Here is an 18,633-nt window from a genome sequence, read left to right as displayed (position 1 = left end):
TCCTATTTCTCAGCTCCACCCATATTGCCTCAGTGCTCAAATCCTCCATCGTGCCCTCCTTAATCACAGCTGTGATATCGTCTCTGACGAGTAATGCAACTCCTCCACCCCTTCTACCTCCCTCTCTATCCCTCCTGAAGCATCTATACCCTGGGATATTCAGTTGCCAGTCCTGCCCTTCCCGCAACCAAGTCTCAGTAATACCAATAACATCATATTCCCAGGTACTGATCCAAGCCCTAAGTTCACCTGCCTCACCTGCTACACTTCTCGCATTAAAACAAATGCACCTCAGACCACCTTTGCGTTCATCATCTCTTCCCTGTCTACTCTTCTCCTTAGTGACATTGAGTTTATTGTCTCGTACCTTACTGGCTTTAGTTGCTGCTTCTTTACTGACCTCTAACTTCCTAATCTGGTTCCCATCCCCCTGCCACATTAGTTTAAAACCTCCCCAACAGTGTTAGCAAAAGCACCCCCTAGGACATTGGTTCCAGTCCTGCCCAGGTGTAGACCATCCGGTTTGTAATGGTCCCACCGCCCCCAGAACCTGTTCCAATGTCCCAAAAATCTGAACCCCTCCCTCCTGCACCATCTCTCAAGCCACGTATTCATTCTGACTATTCTTGAATTTCTACTCTGACTGTCCCGTGGCACTGGTAGCAATCCTGAGATTACTACCTTTGAGGTCCTACTTTTTAACTTATCTCCTAACTCCCTAAATTCTGATTGTAGGACCTCATCCCATGTTTTACCTATATCGTTGGTGCCTATATGCACCACGACAACTGGCTGTTCACCCTCCCCCTTCAGTATGTCCTGCAGCCGATCGGAGACATCCCTGACCCGAGCACCCGGGAGGCAACATACCATTCGGGAGTCTCGTTTTCGACCACAGAAACGCCTGTCTACTCCCCTTACAATTGAATCCCCTATGACTATAGCCCTGCCAGTCTTTTTCCCATTCCCGAAGGTTCCCGAAGGTAGGGCCTGTCCAGCATTTAGAAGGTAGGACCTGTCCAGTATTTAGAAGGTAGGACCTGTCCAGTATTTAGAAGGTAGGACCTGTCCAGTATTTAGAAGGTAGGACCTGTCCAGTATTCTGAAGGTAGGACCTGCCCAGTATTTAGAAGGTAGGACCTGTCCAGTATTTAGAAGGTAGGACCTGTCCAGTATTTAGAAGGTAGGACCTGCCCAGTATTTAGAAGGTAGGACCTGCCCAGTATTTAGAAGGTAGGACCTGCCCAGTATTTAGAAGGTAGGACCTGTCCAGTATTTAGAAGGTAGGACCTGTCCAGTATTTAGAAGGTAGGACCTGTCCAGTATTTAGAAGGTAGGACCTGTCCAGTATTTAGAAGGTAGGACCTGTCCAGTATTTAGAAGGTAGGACCTGTCCAGTATTCTGAAGGTAGGACCTGCCCAGTATTTAGAAGGTAGGACCTGTCCAGTATTTAGAAGGTAGGACCTGTCCAGTATTTAGAAGGTAGGACCTGCCCAGTATTTAGAAGGTAGGACCTGCCCAGTATTTAGAAGGTAGGACCTGCCCAGTATTTAGAAGGTAGGACCTGTCCAGTATTTAGAAGGTAGGACCTGTCCAGTATTTAGAAGGTAGGACCTGTCCAGTATTTAGAAGGTAGGGCCTGTCCAGTATTTAGAAGGTAGGACCTGTCCAGTATTCTGAAGGTAGGACCTGTCCAGTATTTAGAAGGTAGGACCTGTCCAGTATTTAGAAGGTAGGGCCTGTCCAGTATTTAGAAGGTAGGACCTGCCCAGTATTTAGAAGGTAGGACCTGCCCAGTATTTAGAAGGTAGGACCTGCCCAGTATTTAGAAGGTAGGGCCTGTCCAGTATTTAGAAGGTAGGACCTGTCCAGTATTCTGATGGTAGGACCTGCCCAGTATTTAGAAGGTAGGACCTGTCCAGTATTTAGAAGGTAGGACCTGTCCAGTATTCAGAAGGTAGGACCTGTCCAGTTTTTTGAAGGTAGGGCCTGTCCAGTATTTAGAAGATAGGGGGTTGGATTCTTCACATCCCGACTCCGAAAACACGGCCGGTGCCAGGACAGAGAATCCATTTCTGCTCATGGAATTGGGACCGGGGCCTGTTCCCCGATTCTCTAGGCCCCGAAAAGCAGTGTACTCGGAGTACACTGCGCCTCATATCACCTACCTGTGGTCATTGCTGGAGGCCTGCCCAGCTATTCTCCACCCCCGACCGGCCAAAGTCCTGACGGCGTGGATCCTAGTGGTGCTGCTGGTCAGGATACTAGCGTGGCGGCTGCGGACTCAGTCCCCGGCCGCCCTGGTGGGGGGAGGACCGATTGGAGGGCAGGGGGGCCTTATACACTGTTGAGCAATTTTGGGGCAGGCGTCAGGATCGGGCGGGCGGCCGATCGGGGGCACTATGTGTAGGGTGCAGCTCTGCGGTCTGAGTCCACCATGGAGCACGGCGTGGCTGCTGGAGGCCGCCGCCGTGCACATGCGGGTCTCCGACCCAGAAGTGCGGATCTGTACCAAAAGATGCCAGATTTACGCTGGTTCGCTGCTAGCCCCCAGCAGGGCGAGGAATATATGGCCCTTTCATGCCAGTTTTTCTAGCGTGAAAGTTCACAAAAACAGAGAATGCAGCCCAGGGTCTGTTTGTATTTCGAAGGTGGGACCTTTCCAGCATTTAGGCCTGTTGCAAGTATTCTGACTTGCTCTTAAATTGTTGCAAATTGTCAAGGGGCTGATCATAATTTGAATGTTTGGTACAGCATAATTCTGACTGATTTTTGTTCAGCACGTTTGAAATACCCCGTATTCAGCACAGAGAAACATTGAATGAAAATTGAAAATGAAAACCGCTTATTGTCACGAGTAGGCTTCAAATGAAGTTACTGTGAAAAGCCCCTAGTCACCACATTCCGGCGCCTGTTCGGGGAGGCTGTTACAGGAATCGAACCGTGCTGCTGGGTCTGCTTTCAAAGCCAGCAATTTAGCGTTGTGCTAAACAGCCCCGTCACATTGGTCACACTATTTTAAAGTACTTTCACTATTGTGATGTTTGGGCTCAGACTCACAATTTTAGATTTTGCAAAAAGGATCTCCTTTTGTGCTACTTAGAATGAAAATAAGATTTAGAGAAAATCACTCTCACCTTTAATGCTACCAGACTCAATCCTATTTTTTCTGCTCCTCTGTGCTCAGGGACCTAAATCCCCAAGCTTACACTTTCAAATCTCTGACCCCCCTCTCCTGCGGGCTCCAAGGCCCATATGGTACCTTACATGTCCAATCTCTAGCTGCAGGCATACCTGGTACAAAACAAAGGAAGATGGTTGTGGTGGTTGGTGGCTAATCATCTCAATTCCAGCACATCACTGGTGGAGTTCCTCAGCGTAGTGTCCCAGGCCCAAGCATCTTCAGCTGCTTCATCAATGACCTCCCTTCCATCATAAGATCAGAAGTGGGGATGTTCATTGATGATTGCATAGTAATAAGCAGGCAGTCCATGTCCAAATGCAGCAAGACCTGGACAATATCCAGGCATAAGCTGACAAGTGACAAGTAACATTCAAGCCACACAAGAGGCAGGCAATGACCAATGGGGAATCTGTCCTGCAGGAGATGTTGCTGCAGGAAATTCCCCTTTCCATGGCCGGGAATCCAATTGTCAACCAATTGTTGATTAGCGATAGTCAACACGGTTTTGTGAAGGGTAGGTCATACCTCACAAACCTTATTGAGTTTTTTGAGAAGGTGACCAAACAGATGGATGAGGGTAAAGCGGTTGATGTGGTGTATATGGCGTTTGGCGTAATGCGTTTGATAAGGTTCCCCACGGTAGGCTATTGCAGAAAATAAGGAAGTATGGGATTGAAGGTGATTTAGCGGTTTGGATCAGTAATTGGCTAGCTGAAAGAAGACAGAAGGTGGTGGTTGATGGCAAATGTTCATCCTGGAGTTCAGTTACTAATGGTGTACCGCAAGGATCTGTTTTGGGGCCACTGCTGTTTGTCATTTTTAAAAATGACCTGGAAGAGGGTGTAGAAGGATGGGTTAGTACATTTGCAGATGACACGAAGGTCGGTGGAGTTGTGGATAGTGCTGAAGGATGTTATAGGATACAGAGGGACATAGATAAGCTGCAGAGCTGGGCTGAGAGGTGGCAGATGGAGTTTAATGCGGAAAAGTGTGAGGTGGTTCACTTTGGAAGGAGCAACAGGAATGCAGAATACTGGACTAATGGCAAGATTCTTGGTAGTGTAGATGAACAGAGAGATCTCGGCATCCAGGTACAAAAATCCCTGAAAGTTGCTACCCAGGTTAATAGGGCTGTTAAGAAGGCATATGGTGTGCTAGCCTTTATCAGCAGGGGGATTGAGTTTCGGAGCCACAAGGTCATGCTGCAGCTGTACATAACTCTGGTGCGGCCGCACCTGGAGTACTGCGTGCAGTTCTGGTCACCACATTATAGGAAGGATGTGGAAGCTTTGGAAAGGGTTCAGAGGAGATTTACTAGGATGTTGCCTGGTATGGAGGGCAGTTCTTACGAGGAAAGGCTCAGGGACTTGAGGTTGTTTTCGTTAGAGAGGAGAAGGCTGAGAGGTGACTTAATAGAGACATATAAGATAGTCAGAGGGTTAGATAGGGTGGACAGTGAGAGTCTTTTTCCTTGGATGGTGATGACCAACACGAGGGAACATAGCTTTAAATTGAGGGGTGATAGATATAGGACAGATGTCAGAGGCAGTTTCTTTACTCAGAGAGTAGTAGGGGTATGGAACGCCCTGCCTGCAACAGTAGTAGACTCGCCAACTTTAAGGGCATTTAAGTGGTCACTGGATAGACATATGGATGAAAATGGAATAGTGTAGGTCAGATAGGCTTCAGATGGTTTCACAGGTCGGCGCAACATCGAGGGCCGAAGGGCCCGTACTGCGCTGTAGTGCTCTATATTCTATATTCTATATTCTAAACTGCCTGATTGGGATTTAATACTAGCCGGGCTTCTGGAAATGGCTGGAGTGGGGGGGTGGGGGGGGGGGGGGGGGGGGTTACAACATGTACTCCAGTTGGGAACAGGTGCAGCGCTGCAGCCACTAAATTACATATATTGACCAGAATTCTCCGGTTGCTGCTACTCACAGCACATCCCCGACCGTGGGTTTCCCGGCAGTGTGCTGTGGTTTCAATGGGAAATCCCATTAGCAAGCGGTGGGAAGAAATAATCTCACTGATAGGGAATGGTCTGGCACTGAGAAACACACAGCTGGGAGACCGGAGAGTCCCACTCATTGGGCTCGATTCTCCAAAACGGGAACAGAGTCCCCTCATGAGCGCGTTTGGCAGTGCCAGCATGGCAGCCAGGTGGCACTGTCAGGGTGTTCAGGTGGCACCAGCAGAATCCTTAGGAGTATTGACAGGCAGAGGGATCTGGGCATACAGGCCCACATTTCACTGAAAGTGGCAACGCGGGTGGATATAAGGCAGTCAAAAAGGCATATTCATGCTTGCCTTCAATGGCCGGGGCAGTGAGTATAAAAATTGGCAAATCATGCTGCAGTTGTACAGAACCTTGGGTAGGCCCCATTTGGAATATTGCGTACAATTTTGGTCGGCAAACTACCAGAAAGATGTGGATGCTTTGGAGAGGGTACTGAAGAGGTTTACCAGGATGTTGCCTGTTCAGGAGAGTATTAACTATGAGGGTAGGTTGGATAAACTTGAATTTTTTTCACTGGAATGACGAAGGTTGAGGGACAACCTGATAGAGATTTACAAAATTATGAGTGGCATGGACAGAGTGCATAGTCAGAAGCTTTTTCCCCAGGGTGGAAAATTCAATTACTAGGAGACAAAGGTTTAAGGTTCGAGGTGGAACATTTAGAGGGGATATGAGAGTGTGATGAGTGTCTGGAAAGTGCTGCCGAGGGAGGTGGTGGAAGCAGACACAATAGCGACGTTTGAGAGGCAATTCGACAAATACATGAATAAGATGGGAATAGAGAGATAAGACCCCAAAAGTGTGGAAGGTTATGGGCATCATGATCGGCGCAGGCTTGGAGGGTCAAAGAGCCTGTTCCTGTGCTGTACTGCTCTTTGTCCACATGAAAATCACTTATTGTCACAAGTAGGGTTCAAATGAAGTTACTGTGAAAAGCCCCTAGTCGCCACATTCCGGCGCCTGTTCGGGGAGGCTGGTACGGGAATTGAACCGTGCTGCTGGCCTGCCCTGGTCTGCTTTCAAAGCCAGCAATTTAGCCCTGTGCTAAACCAGCCCCTCATGGTGAAGGAAGAAAGAAATGGCAATGATGGGAAAAGTCTGAAAGTATGCAATTATATTTCTTTCCATCTCAATCATTGCTTAGTAAATTTAGCTTAAGTCATAGATTGTGTCTTTTGTTGGTGACCTCTGCTTGCTGCATATTGAAGACTAAGGGTCCACATAAGGGAACTTTCTGAACTAGCTGGTATTTTGATAGTGTCCGATTGCCCCTCCTCCGCTGGGACCAGAGCCTGGCAGATACGTGGATTCAGATCTGGGGTGGGGGGGGCCATCAGAACCTGACAGATACCTCGAACGAGCGGGTTGTCTTATGAGGAAAGGTTGGACAGACTGGGTGAGATACCCTCAATCATGACACAGGAGAGAAGATAGATGATTCAAAGGCTTTAATCATCTGAGAACTGTACAGCTGCCGAGAAGTGTGCTCATCACATGCTGCCCGAGTGAGCCTCATCTTATATACCATTTCTTGGGGGCAGAGCCAGAGGCGGAGTCCCCCAGGGTTCCAAGCCCGGTCTTAAAGGGCCAATGCATTAAAGGTAAGGTACCGTTATAGCAGCTACTGATAACATTCATCACATTCACCCCCTATTTAAAAAAAACACAGTGGGCGGGATTCTCCGTAGCCCATGGTAACGCGGGTTGCCTGCGAGAAAAATCGGTTTTAATGACTCCGGCGTAGGGGCCTTCTTTAAGGCCGCTATTCTCCGTTCCCGGAGGGGCTAGCAGCTGACTGACGCGATACGCGTCAGTTTCTCCAGCTGCGGAAGTGGTGAGACCCGGCGTTTTTTGGAGGATAAGGAGGAGAGAGACAGGGGGGGTGTGTGTTCCGGCATTTGGGGTGTGTTCCGGCATTTTGGGGGGGGGGGGTGTGTGTGTGTATGTTCCGGCATTTGTGGGGGGGGGGGTGTGTATGTTCCGGCATTTGGGGGGGGGGGGGGGGTGTGTGTGTTCCGGCATTCACATAGTCCGTCGGGGTGAAGTGGAGTTATAACTTCAGTCTTGCAGGCGGTTTGACCGTACCGTTGCTGACTTCTCCGCTCCGGTGATGTGGTGCCGTGGGATACGGTCGGTATTGATGGTGGTTTATCCGGGAGCACGGTTTGACTGAGCCTTTGCCCGCCTTGGAGCGGGGGGGGGGGGGGGGGGGGGGGGGGGGGGGGGTATCCGGGATTGACTAGAGTGATCGGTTGCCGGCGACGGCCTGGGGGGCGGGAGCGCTATGTGGGGTCCGCTGTCGGGGTCGGCGGTCGGTGCGGGGAGGGGAGCGTCGGTTTGGGGGGGGGGGTCAGTGGGGATAGTGTCGGGGTCAGTGGGCGAGCCAGCAGGGCCGGTGGGAGAGCCAGCGGGTGCCAGGTCTCGCAGGGAGACGGTGTCCTGCCTGCCGTCGGGGTGCTCGACGTAGGCGTATTGAGGGTTTACGTGTAGCAGTTGGACCCTCTCGACTATGGGATCTGATTTATGGTTCCGGCCATTTGTGGTATCCATGTCGATGATCTGGCATGTCTTGCAGAGATTGCCCTGGCAGGGTTGTGTGGTGTTGTGGTCGCTGTTCTGAAGGCTGGGTAATTTGCTGCAAACAATGGTTTGTTTGAGGTTGCGTGGTTGTTTGAAGGCCAGTAGTGGGGGTGTGGGGATGACCTTGGCAAGATGTTCATCTTCATTGATAATGTGTTGAATGCTGCGAAGAAGATGTCGTAGTTTCTCTGCCCCAGGAAAGTACTGGATAACGAAGGGTACTCTGTCAGTTGTGTCCCGTGTTTGTCTTCTGAGGAGGTTGGTGCAGTTTTTTGCTGTGGCGCGTTGGAACTGTCGATCGATGAGTCGAGCGCCATATCCCATTCGTACGAGGGCATTTTCAGTGTCTGTAGATGTCTGTTATGCTCCTCCTCGTCTGAGCAGATCCTGTGTATACGGAGGGCTTGTCCATAGGGATGGCTTCTTTAATGTGTTTCGGGTGAAAGCTGGAGAAGTGGAGCATCGTGAGTTATCCGTGGTCTTGCGGTAAAGCGAAGTGCTGAGGTGACCGTCCTTGATGGAGATGAGTGTGTCCAAGAATGCAACTGAATTTGGAGAGTAGTCCATGGTGAGTCTGATGGTGGGATGGAACTTATTGATCTTGTCGTGTAGTCGTTTCAGTGATTCTTCACTGTGGGTCCAAAGGAAAAAAATGTCATCGATGTATCTGGTGTATAATATCGGTTGAAGGTCCTGTGCGGTGAGGAAGTCTTGTTCAAACTTGTGCATGAAGATGTTGGCATATTGAATTTGGTCCCCATGGCTGTTCCGTGCGTCTGGATGAAGAATTTGTTGTCGAAGGTGAAGACGTTGTGATCTAGAATGAAGCGGATGAGTTGCAGAATTGCGCCTGGAGATTGGCAGTTGTCAGTGTTGAGGACTGAGGCTGTTGCAGCAATGCCGTTGTCATGGGGGATGCTGGTGTAGAGTGCCGAGACATCCATTGTGACGAGGAATGTTCCTGGTTCAACTGGTCCATGGGTGCTGAGTTTCTGTAGGAAGTCCGTCGTGTCGCGACAGAAGCTGGGTGTATCTTGTTCGATGGGTTTCAAGATGCCCTCGATGTGGCCAGAGAGGTTCTCATACAGGGTCCCATTGCCTGAAATGATAGGACGGCCTGGTGTGTCGGCCTTGTGTATTTTCGGGAGGCAGTAGAGATCTCCGATGCGGGGATCTTGGATCCAGACCTTCAGAGCACCCTACGTGCTCTCATCCCACGTAATCCCCGCACTGGAGATCTCTACTGCCATTACCTCTCTATTCACCTGAGGAAGGAGCAGTGCTCTGAAAGCTCGTGTTTGAAACAAACCTGTTGGACTTTTACCTGGTGTTGTAAAACTTCTTACTGTGCTCACCCCAGTCCAACGCCGGCATCTCCACATCATGTCAACCTTAGCCAAAACCCTTAACTGATCCTCTGGTCAGGGTTCTCGCAGAGCTGATGTAGATGACAGAACACAGCCTTGATATTCAGAAGGGGGTGTCAGCAACTGAAAGGCCGACTAGAGGAGTTCCAAAGCCTTCAAGTGTGGGTGATGGTGCCGGTAATGTGTGGCACCCAGGCCAATGCTGGTAGGGTGGGGACTGCAGTGGAAAACCTGGAGCAAGGTGTCTGCGCCTTGAGTAGTGCTATCCAAGGCATTGCTCAGTCTGTAACGACCATGACTGAAAGCCTCGATACAATGCCCCAGTCGATGAGGGACATATTATAGTCAAAGGTGGACATTGCCAATGCACTCCGGAGGATGGCCAATGAGGACTATTGCTTAGGCAATATAGACTCATAGAATCCCCATGATGCAGAAGGAGGCCATTCAGCCCATCGCGTCTGCACCGATCCTCTGAAAGAGCACTGTACCTCGACCCAATTCCCGGCCATATCCATGCAGCCTCACCCAAACTTTGGACACTAAGGGGAAATTTAGCATGACCAAATTAACCTCACCTGCACAACTTTGAGCTGTGGGAGAAATCCAGAGCACCCAGAGGAAACCCAGGCAGACACGGGGTGCTCGTGCAAACTCCACACAGTGACCTGAGGTTGGAATTGGACCAGAATCCCTGGCGCTGTGAGGCACCAGTGCTAACCGCTGTGCCCCATGCCGCCCCATTAAGGTGTGGGATGCTCGCGGTTACTGGTCTGTCACTGGGAGCATATTGACCATGATGCAGACATGGGGAGTATCCAGGGCCAGCAGAGCTAGATGACTCAGAAGCTTCTGGAGCTGAATCCAGCTGCCTCTCCATCTCATGGAGTCACTCAGGGCCCTCGAGGCATCCTCAGGGAGGAGGAAGTATTGCAACCCATCCTGGTATCCTTCCATCAAGGAGACTAAAGCAGTCTCCACTTCTCCTGTATCTTCCTCTCCTATCACCAGCACATCTCAAGGACAACGGAAAGAACAGGGTGGCATGGCGACGCCTGTGACCCCAATAAGTCGGCCAGGGTCCCACGACTTTAGACCCTCCAAAGGATGTCTGCCAAATGCATCAAAGGTCACAGGGCACAGAAAGCAGCAAGTTGCCTCCACCTCTGATGTGCACCCTTGGGACACACCTACACGTAGCATAGAACATAGAACATTAACAGCGCAGTACAGGCCCTTCGGCCCTCGATGTTGAGCCGACCTGTGAAACTCCTCTAAAGCCCATCTACACTATTCCCTTATCGTCCATATGCCTATCCAATGACCATTTGAATGCGTTTAGTGTTGGCAAGTCCACTACTGTTGCAGGCAGGGCATTCCACGCCCTTACTATTCTCTGAGTAAAGAACCTACCTCTGACATCTGTCCTATATCCATCTCCCCTCAATTTAAAGCTATGTCCCCTCGTGCTAGACATCACCATCCAAGGAAAAAGGCTCTCAATGTCCACTCTATCTAATCCTCTGATCATCTTGTCTGCCTCAATTAAGTCACCTCTTAACCTTCTTCTCTCTAACGAAAACAGCCTCAAGTCCTTCAGCCTTTCCTCATATGATCTTCCCTCCATACCAGGCAACATCTTGGTAAATCTCCTCTGTACCCTTTCCAATGCTTCCACATCCTTCCTATAATGCGGCGACCAGAACTGCACACAATACTCCAAATGCGGCCGCACCAGAGTTTTGTACAACTGCAACATGACCTCATGGCTCCGAAACTCAATTCCTCTACCAATAAAAGCTAACACACCGTACGCCTTCTTAACAACCCTCTCAACCTGGGTGGCAACTTTCAGGGATCTATGGACATGGACACCGAGATCTCTCTGCTCGTCCACACTACCAAGAATCTTACCATTAGCCCAGTACTCTGCCTTTCTGTTATTCCTTCCAAAATGAATCACCTCACACTTTTCTGCATTAAACTCCATTTGCCACCTGTCAGCCCAGCTCTGCAGCTTATCTATGTCCCTCTGTAACTGGTAACATCCTTCTGCACTGTCCACAACTCCACCGACTTTAGTGTCATCTGCAAATTTACACACCCATCCTTCTACGCCCTCCTCCAGGTCATTCATAAAAATGACAAACAGCAACGGCCCCAAAACAGATCCTTGTGGTACACCACTAGTAACTGGACACCAGTCTGAACATTTCCCATCACCCACCACTCTTTGTCTTCTTCCAGCTAGCCAATTTCTGATCCAAACTGCTAAATCACCCTAAATCCCATGCCTCTGTATTTTCTGCAATAGCCTACCGTGGGGAACCTTATCAAATGCTTTACTAAAATCCATATCCACCACATCAACTGCTTTACCCTCATCCACCTGTTTGATCACCTTTTCAAAGAACTCAATAAGGTTTGTGAGGCACGACCTACCCTTCACAAAACCACGTTGACTATCTCTAATCAAATTATTATTTTCCAGATGATTATACATCCTATCTCTTATAAACATTTCCAAGACTTTGCCCACAACAGAAGTAAGGCTCACTGGGCTATAGTTACCGGGGATGTCTCTACTCCCCTTCTTGAACAAGGGGGCAACATTTGCTATCCTCCAGTCTTCTAGCACTATTCCTGTAGACAAAGATGACTTAAAGATCAAAGCCAAAGGCTCAGCAATCTCCACCCTAGCTTCCCAGAGAATCCTAAGATAAATCCCATCCGGCCCAGGGGACTTATCTATTTTAACACTTTCCAGAATCGCTAACACCTCCTCCTTATGTACCTCAAGCCCTTCTAGTCTAGTAGCCTGTATCTCAGTATTCTCCTCGACAACTTGGTCTTTTTCCTGTGTGAATACGGACAAAAAATACTCTCCTATCACCTCGGACTTTACGCACAACTTCCCACTACTGTCCTTGACTGGCCCTAGTCATTCTTTTATTCCTGACATATCTACAGAAAGCTTTAGGGTTATCCTTGATCCTACCTGCCAAAGACTTCTCATGTCCCCTTCTGGCTCTTCTTTGCTCTTCATTTAGGTCCTTCCTGGCTAACTTGTAACTCTTGAGCGCCCTAACTGAACCATCACGTCTCATCATTACATAAGCCTCCTTCTTCCTCTTGACAAGTGTTTCAACTGCTTTAGCAATTCCAGGGTTCCCTCTCTCGACCACTTCCGCCCTGCCTAACAGGTACATACTGTACATGAGACCACATAAGATCAAGAAGCAAGTGGGGCGCTGAGTGGCCACTGATGGGGTCACTGTCTGTAGCTACAGGGAATGGAAATCTGTCAGTAAAATGTTCACCATTGAAACATTGCACACCTAAAACCTCTGTCACTTTAATCTTCACAGTGGGCTGCCCACTCAAAATGGCGTCCTATAGCGGGTTACCCTTGGGCATGGCAAGGAACACAGAATTGCTTGCCAGTTTGCGCACCCAAGAGGATTGTAAAGTAGTTGCAATTCATCTCCAGCGGGAGAAAATAGGGGCTGAATTCTCTGTTGGCTGACGCCGTAATCGAGAAATATGATTGAGCGGAGAGTAACGCATATCAGCCGAAAATAGTGGCCAGCGCTGGGTGGCAAACGGAATGCTGTGTTCTGGCCCCTCGATAGCAGCATGAATGTGTCCTACGCCGCACGTCAACGCGGCCATGCAAATTGCACAGTGAGCACCATTTGCATATTATTAACGGACCCGACCCGGTATTCTCAGGGCCTCCAGCGATGCTCCGTCTCTGCCAGGAGGAATTACCGACAGCGAGATGAAATGAAATGAAATGAAAATGAAAATCATTTATTGTCACGAGTAGGCTTCAATGAAGTTACTGCGAAAAGCCCCTAGTCGCCACATTCCGGCGCCTGTCCGGGGAGGCTGGTACAGGAATCGAACCATGCTGCTGGCCTGCTTGGTCTGCTTTAAAAGCCAGCGATTTAGCCCAGTGAGCTAAATCAGCCCCTATATTCAATTGTAGTATATATAATCGGGAAGCAGACACTGTGGCTGCTGAGGGAGAGGGATGAGGAAGGAGCTGCGCTCCAAAAGCTCGTGTTTGAAACAAACTGTTGGACTTTAACCTGGTGTTGTAAGACTTCTTACGAAGGAGAGGGAGGAAGACAGGACATGTTACCAAAGAAGCAACCGCGGGCTGCCGGTGCTGCCGCTGGCCAGGGGGGGTGTCTGTCAGGGCTGGGGGGAGTAGTGAGGGGTGACCAGGGGATGTGCCATGGGGATAGGGGGGGGGGACTCCCTGGAACCGGGATGTCCAGGCAGGAGCCGTCATTACTGCGGCCTGCAAGGTGGCAATCTTAATGCTCACCCCACTGACCGCCCACCTTAGCCAGTGGTTGCTCAGAGCAACACTGGCCATATGGGTGCCGCAAACCCCTTCCCACACCACACTGCTGATGGGGCATCACGTAGCCTACCCAAGGAGGATTCGACAGTAGGGTACCGGACAAGGGCCGCAGAGTGTACAGCTGGCATGCATAGGGCCAGCCATCGGGGCACCTAGAGGAAACCCACGCAAACATGGGGAGAAAGTGCAATGTCCACACAGACAGTCACCCAAGGCCGGAATTGAACCCGGGTCCCTGGTGCTGTGATGCAGCAGTACTAACCGCTGTTCCACTGTGCTGCCTGTAAGTGCTTCAGACTGTTCCTTGCTCTTCCTCATTGATAATATAAACTTGATGATACAGTGATCACTCTTACCCACATGCTCCCCACAAACCTGACCACCTCATCCCACATTGGATCCAGCAATGCTCCCTCCCTATTGAGCAAGGATATATTGGTCAAAGAGGTTCTCCTGAACACATTTCCATTTAATCAAATACTTATACCAATCGATATTTGGTTAATTAAATCTCCCCCAATATTGCCAGTCTAAAACTCTTGTACATCTTTGTGATTTCCATGCAGATTTATTCTCACTCACTATTTGAGGCCCAAGGAATACTTACACTAATCAGATCACATTCTTTCTGCTTCTGAACTCTCACAGCATGGATTCTGTCTTTTCCCCCACTTTCTTTACAACTCCCATCTTCCCCAATTGGCCATTTTTTCCCCTTCCTATCTTCCTATCAGGTGCCACTGCAGATCCCGCAATGCCCAGTTCGTGCTGGGATCAGCAGCTGGAGCGGCGTGAACCCTTTTGCGGGCCAGAATTAGCCGCCGGGTCGACCCGTTCACATTGTCGTAAAACGTGATGGCGTTTTCAACGGTGTGGACACTCTGCCGGAGGATTAGAGAATTCTGCCCCATATTCCAACACAACCATTTGTGGCAGAAGTTCAACAAATCTATTCACCATACTTTGCATATTTACATACAGGCATTGTAAAACTGTATTTGTGTCTTTCTCAGTCCATCTGATCCTGTTCCTATCAACGTGCAACTATTTCCTTCTCTAGCACTATCCATAGGGGCCTCACGGTAGCATGGTGGTTAGCATCAATGCTTCACAGCTCCAGGGTCCCAGGTTCGATTCCCGGCTGGGTCACTGTCTGTGTGGAGTCTGCACGTCCTCCCCGTGTGTGCGTGGGTTTCCTCCGGGTGCTCCGGTTTCCTCCCACAGTCCAAAGATGTGCGGGTTAGGTGGATTGGCCATGCTAAATTGCCCGTAGTGTAAGGTTAATGGGGGGATTGTTGGGATACGGGTTACGTGGGTTTAAGTAGGGTGATCATTGCTCGGCACAACATCGAGGGCCGAAGGGCCTGTTCTGTGCTGTACTGTTCTATACTCCCACCTACTACTGCGTCTTATCAACCCTGTTCGTTACATGATGGACAGTGATGTGCAAAAAATATAATGTCTCTTTTTGCCGTTTGCAATTTCCTCAATTTCTTAAATGAGGGTATATTATGAGGGTATATTACACTGGCGGGATTCACGCCGCCCCCCGGCGATTCTCTGATCTGACGAGGGGTCGAGAATCCCGCCCAAAGACCCAACGGAGCAATTCACTCGGTTGTTGCAAGACCTGTTTGTCGGCAACAACTAGGTAGCCAAAGATCACGAAAGAGTTGGCACGACATAGAAGGGAAGAAACGGGGAGGGCTGGGGGAGGGCTCAGGGAAACAAGAACTTCAACCAAACCCAACAGGAGAGGCAAGGGACACAATGGAGGGGAGGGCTGGAGTAACAACAATGGGAACCGTGGGGAGAAAAGAGGACAAAATGGAAAGGGAGCGATACACAGGGGAACACAACTGCCACAGCAAACACTGTGAGGAAAGAACAAAAGAACGGAAAAGGGTAAACTGTGACATATCTGTGACATATGTGACGGGCAGCATGGTAGCATAGTGGTTAGCATCAATGCTTCACAGCTCCAGGGTCCCAGGTTCGGTTCCCGGCTGGGTCACTGTCTGTGTGGAGTCTGCACGTCCTCCCCGTGTGTGCGTGGGTTTCCTCCGGGTGCTCCGGTTTCCTCCCATAGTCCAAAGATGTGCGGGTTAGGTGGATTGGCCATGCTAAATTGCCCGTAGTGTCCTAAAAAGTAAGGTTAAGGGGGAGTTGTTGGGTTACGGGTATAGGGTAGATACGTGAGTTTGAGTAGGGTGATCATTGCTCAGCACAACATCGAGGGCTGAAGGGCCTGTTCTGTGCTGTACTGTTCTAAATTCTAAATTCTAAATATCCATGCAAATCGTTAAAACCGATCTTGATGCAAATAACTTTAATGGTACTCCCTGTGTACTCTCTTGTTCTGTTCGTATTTATATTTGTTACGTACACCAAAAAAACCAATAAAAACATTTTTTTTAAATGTTTCCTAAACTGCCACTGTAGCTACACTTCAAAATTACTTGTTTGTTACACTCTTTGGGATCTCCTGGGTTGTGAAAGATGGCAGCTAATCGCAAGTTTTGATACATTTCTAATTTTACTGCTGTTTTTATCTCTCTGTCCTCACATCTGTTTCTAAGAATCTGAAACCCTCTCTCCTCCACCACTTTCCAGCCCCATATTTACCTGCACTATCTTCCTGTGTCTATGCTCAGTAACGTGACACTCGGAGGAATTCTGAGATTATGGTCTTTGCGGTCCCATTCCTAATCTTTCTCCGAACTCCCGAAACTATGCCTGAAGTCTCTCAATACTTTTTCAGCCGCTGTCATTAGTTCCAACATGGACCATGACTTCTGTCTCTTCCCCTTCACCCTGCAGATTATCTTGTGCCCACTCAGTGATACTCTACCCTGGCACCAAGGAGCCACCATACCATTTGAAAATCATGTTTGTGATCACAGAAATACATGTCTTCGCCCCTTTGATTGCTGCACTGTCTTCCCTATGTATGGTCCAATTTCACAGGGTGCTGGGGAGTTTGATTCTTGTTTGGATTGCTCCAAGGAGTCATCCACCCTCTCCAGTATCCAAAACTGAAAATCAACTGTGAAAAGTAGATTAAAATTGATGGTTTTATTTAATAAATTAGCGCTGGAGATTTCAGAACTGACTGAAAAATGGATCCTGAATTTTTATCTTACCGTGTTACCTCATGTGTATTTATTGTTTATAATGAAGTTAAGTAGAGAATTCACATATGACAAATGTGAGGTTGATAATGATACTTTATTGTAGTTCAAAGCAACTGAAGGAAAATACATGGAGGCATTTTCCAAAATTTGATTCAGAATTAACATGCAAAGAGGAATATTGTTTTCAAGAATGCATCAGTTTTATCTCAACATAGCTTGTTATATAATTTCTTGAGAACACAAAGATTTTTCGAGATGTTGGCAAGGGAATCTTTTCATCAATTGCATTCATTGATTCACGAAGAAAGACTTATGTTGTTGTAGGTTCAATGATAGTGCTTGGAAATAGCATCAACAACCACTTTAAAAAATTTATCCCAAGTTGCGTGGATATGAGGACTGAATTTGTCCGTCTCAACATGAGCCAGTTCCACAATGAAGCAGTCAGTCAGCAGCTATGACAAAACAAAAGAAGAAAAGATACATTATCACATTTGAAACAAAGCATGCTTCACAGCGCCAGGGTCCCAGGATCGATTCCCGGCTGGGGTCACTGTCTGTGCGGAGTCTGCACGTTTTTCTCCGGGTGCTCTGGTTTCCTCCCACAGTTCAAAGATGTGCAGGTTAGGTGGACTGGCCATGCTAAATTGCCCTTACTGTCAAAAAAGGTTGGGTGGGGTTACTGGGTTACTGGGATAGGGTGGAGGTGTGGGCTTGGGCAGGGTGCTCTTTCAAAGGGCCTCCTTCTGCTCTGTACATTCTATGATTCTATTGGATTTAATTTCAAACTTAAAGCATCCAAATATTTTCTCAGATAATATTAAACGAAAAAGTTAGCTATTGCAGGAAAAACCAATAGTCATTAAGGTCAGCTCGTGATCTTCTGCAAAACATTGTATGAGCCAAAGGGAAGATGGGCATGTACCTGTGTATCCACATTCAGAGTTATGGTTCTAACTGACTTCACTGCAAAAATGCAGTGAGACTCTCTTTAGTAAAAATAGAACATATGTTTCAAAAGATTAGTTTCTTACATGGAAGCTTCCAGAATCGATATGCAGTTCTTCTGCGTGCTTCTTGCTGAGGTCGTTGAACTCTGCCTTGACATTATCAAGATGCTTGACAGCTTTATCCAGAGCACCGACCACTTTAATTGCATGTCCCTCTGCGGTAAAAGCAGGTATTTTTGAAAAGTAGCGAGTTGTCCAGGGATAGACACAGAACATCCTGGAGGGAAAAAACATATTGATTCAACTTAACGTCAAATTCTCGATTGAACCTAAATCTCAAATTTAATCAATGCATCATTTGCACAAAGTAAAAAGTTAAGCTTTACATCAGTTTGACTGGAACTTCAATGAAATCTTTAGTACTAATTATCTTAAGCTGTAGGAATAAACACCCATCACAATAAATTTGATAGATAAGCATGAATTATATTGAAATAATAATGCATTCACACTATACCTTTCCAGGGCTCTGGTGCCAATTGCCGTGCAATTGAGGGCACCCCATGTGTGGGTGATTTCATTTTTCTCTTCTTGAGTCCAGTGCACCATTTTGTCTGTTAAGATTTCTCTGCCGTCTCTCTTACAGAAAAGTTGTGTTGATCTGCAGTTTCTGTCTGATTTTTATAGTCAGCAGTAGGGGCACATCCCTGAGCAGAATCCCAATATAATAGGCTGAATGATTGGTAGGTGGGACTCTTCCCTATCGCTGGCCAGCACGCTCCTGTGTTTGAGCATTAAGATAAGCACATGTTAAACATTCAGTCCTCCCTGCCTCATTTCTGTCAACTCATCACAAAGAATAGTTGGACTATTTTGCTGAATGATATGTTAACACTCGGGCCAAAGAGAGAAACCTTGGGCTCTGTTGCTTCTCCCTTATCCCAATCATGCATAATTTTTCCCCTTTCAAGCTTCACCAACTCATTCACCAACTAGTCACAGAAAGGAACAGTAAAACC

General features: G+C 48.1%; 1 protein-coding gene across 1 annotated transcript; it reads right to left on the bottom strand.

Moving 5' to 3' along the window:
• Positions 1–16,739: 16,739 nt before the first annotated feature.
• On the bottom strand, positions 16,740–18,361 carry LOC119978783 (hemoglobin subunit beta-like). Its single transcript, XM_038820660.1, has 3 exons — positions 18,132–18,361; positions 17,699–17,891; positions 16,740–17,119 (listed from the first exon to the last, which is right to left on the bottom strand). Exons 1-3 carry the CDS (start codon positions 18,221–18,223, stop codon positions 16,991–16,993), a joined length of 414 nt encoding a protein of 137 aa, XP_038676588.1. The 5' UTR covers positions 18,224–18,361; the 3' UTR covers positions 16,740–16,990.
• Positions 18,362–18,633: the final 272 nt, after the last annotated feature.

Source organism: Scyliorhinus canicula, chromosome 15, assembly GCF_902713615.1.
Source record: "Scyliorhinus canicula chromosome 15, sScyCan1.1, whole genome shotgun sequence".
Lineage (NCBI taxonomy): Eukaryota > Metazoa > Chordata > Chondrichthyes > Carcharhiniformes > Scyliorhinidae > Scyliorhinus > Scyliorhinus canicula.
The sequence above is the reverse complement of the archived record's forward strand: the minus strand, read 5'-3'. Positions and strand labels throughout refer to the sequence as shown.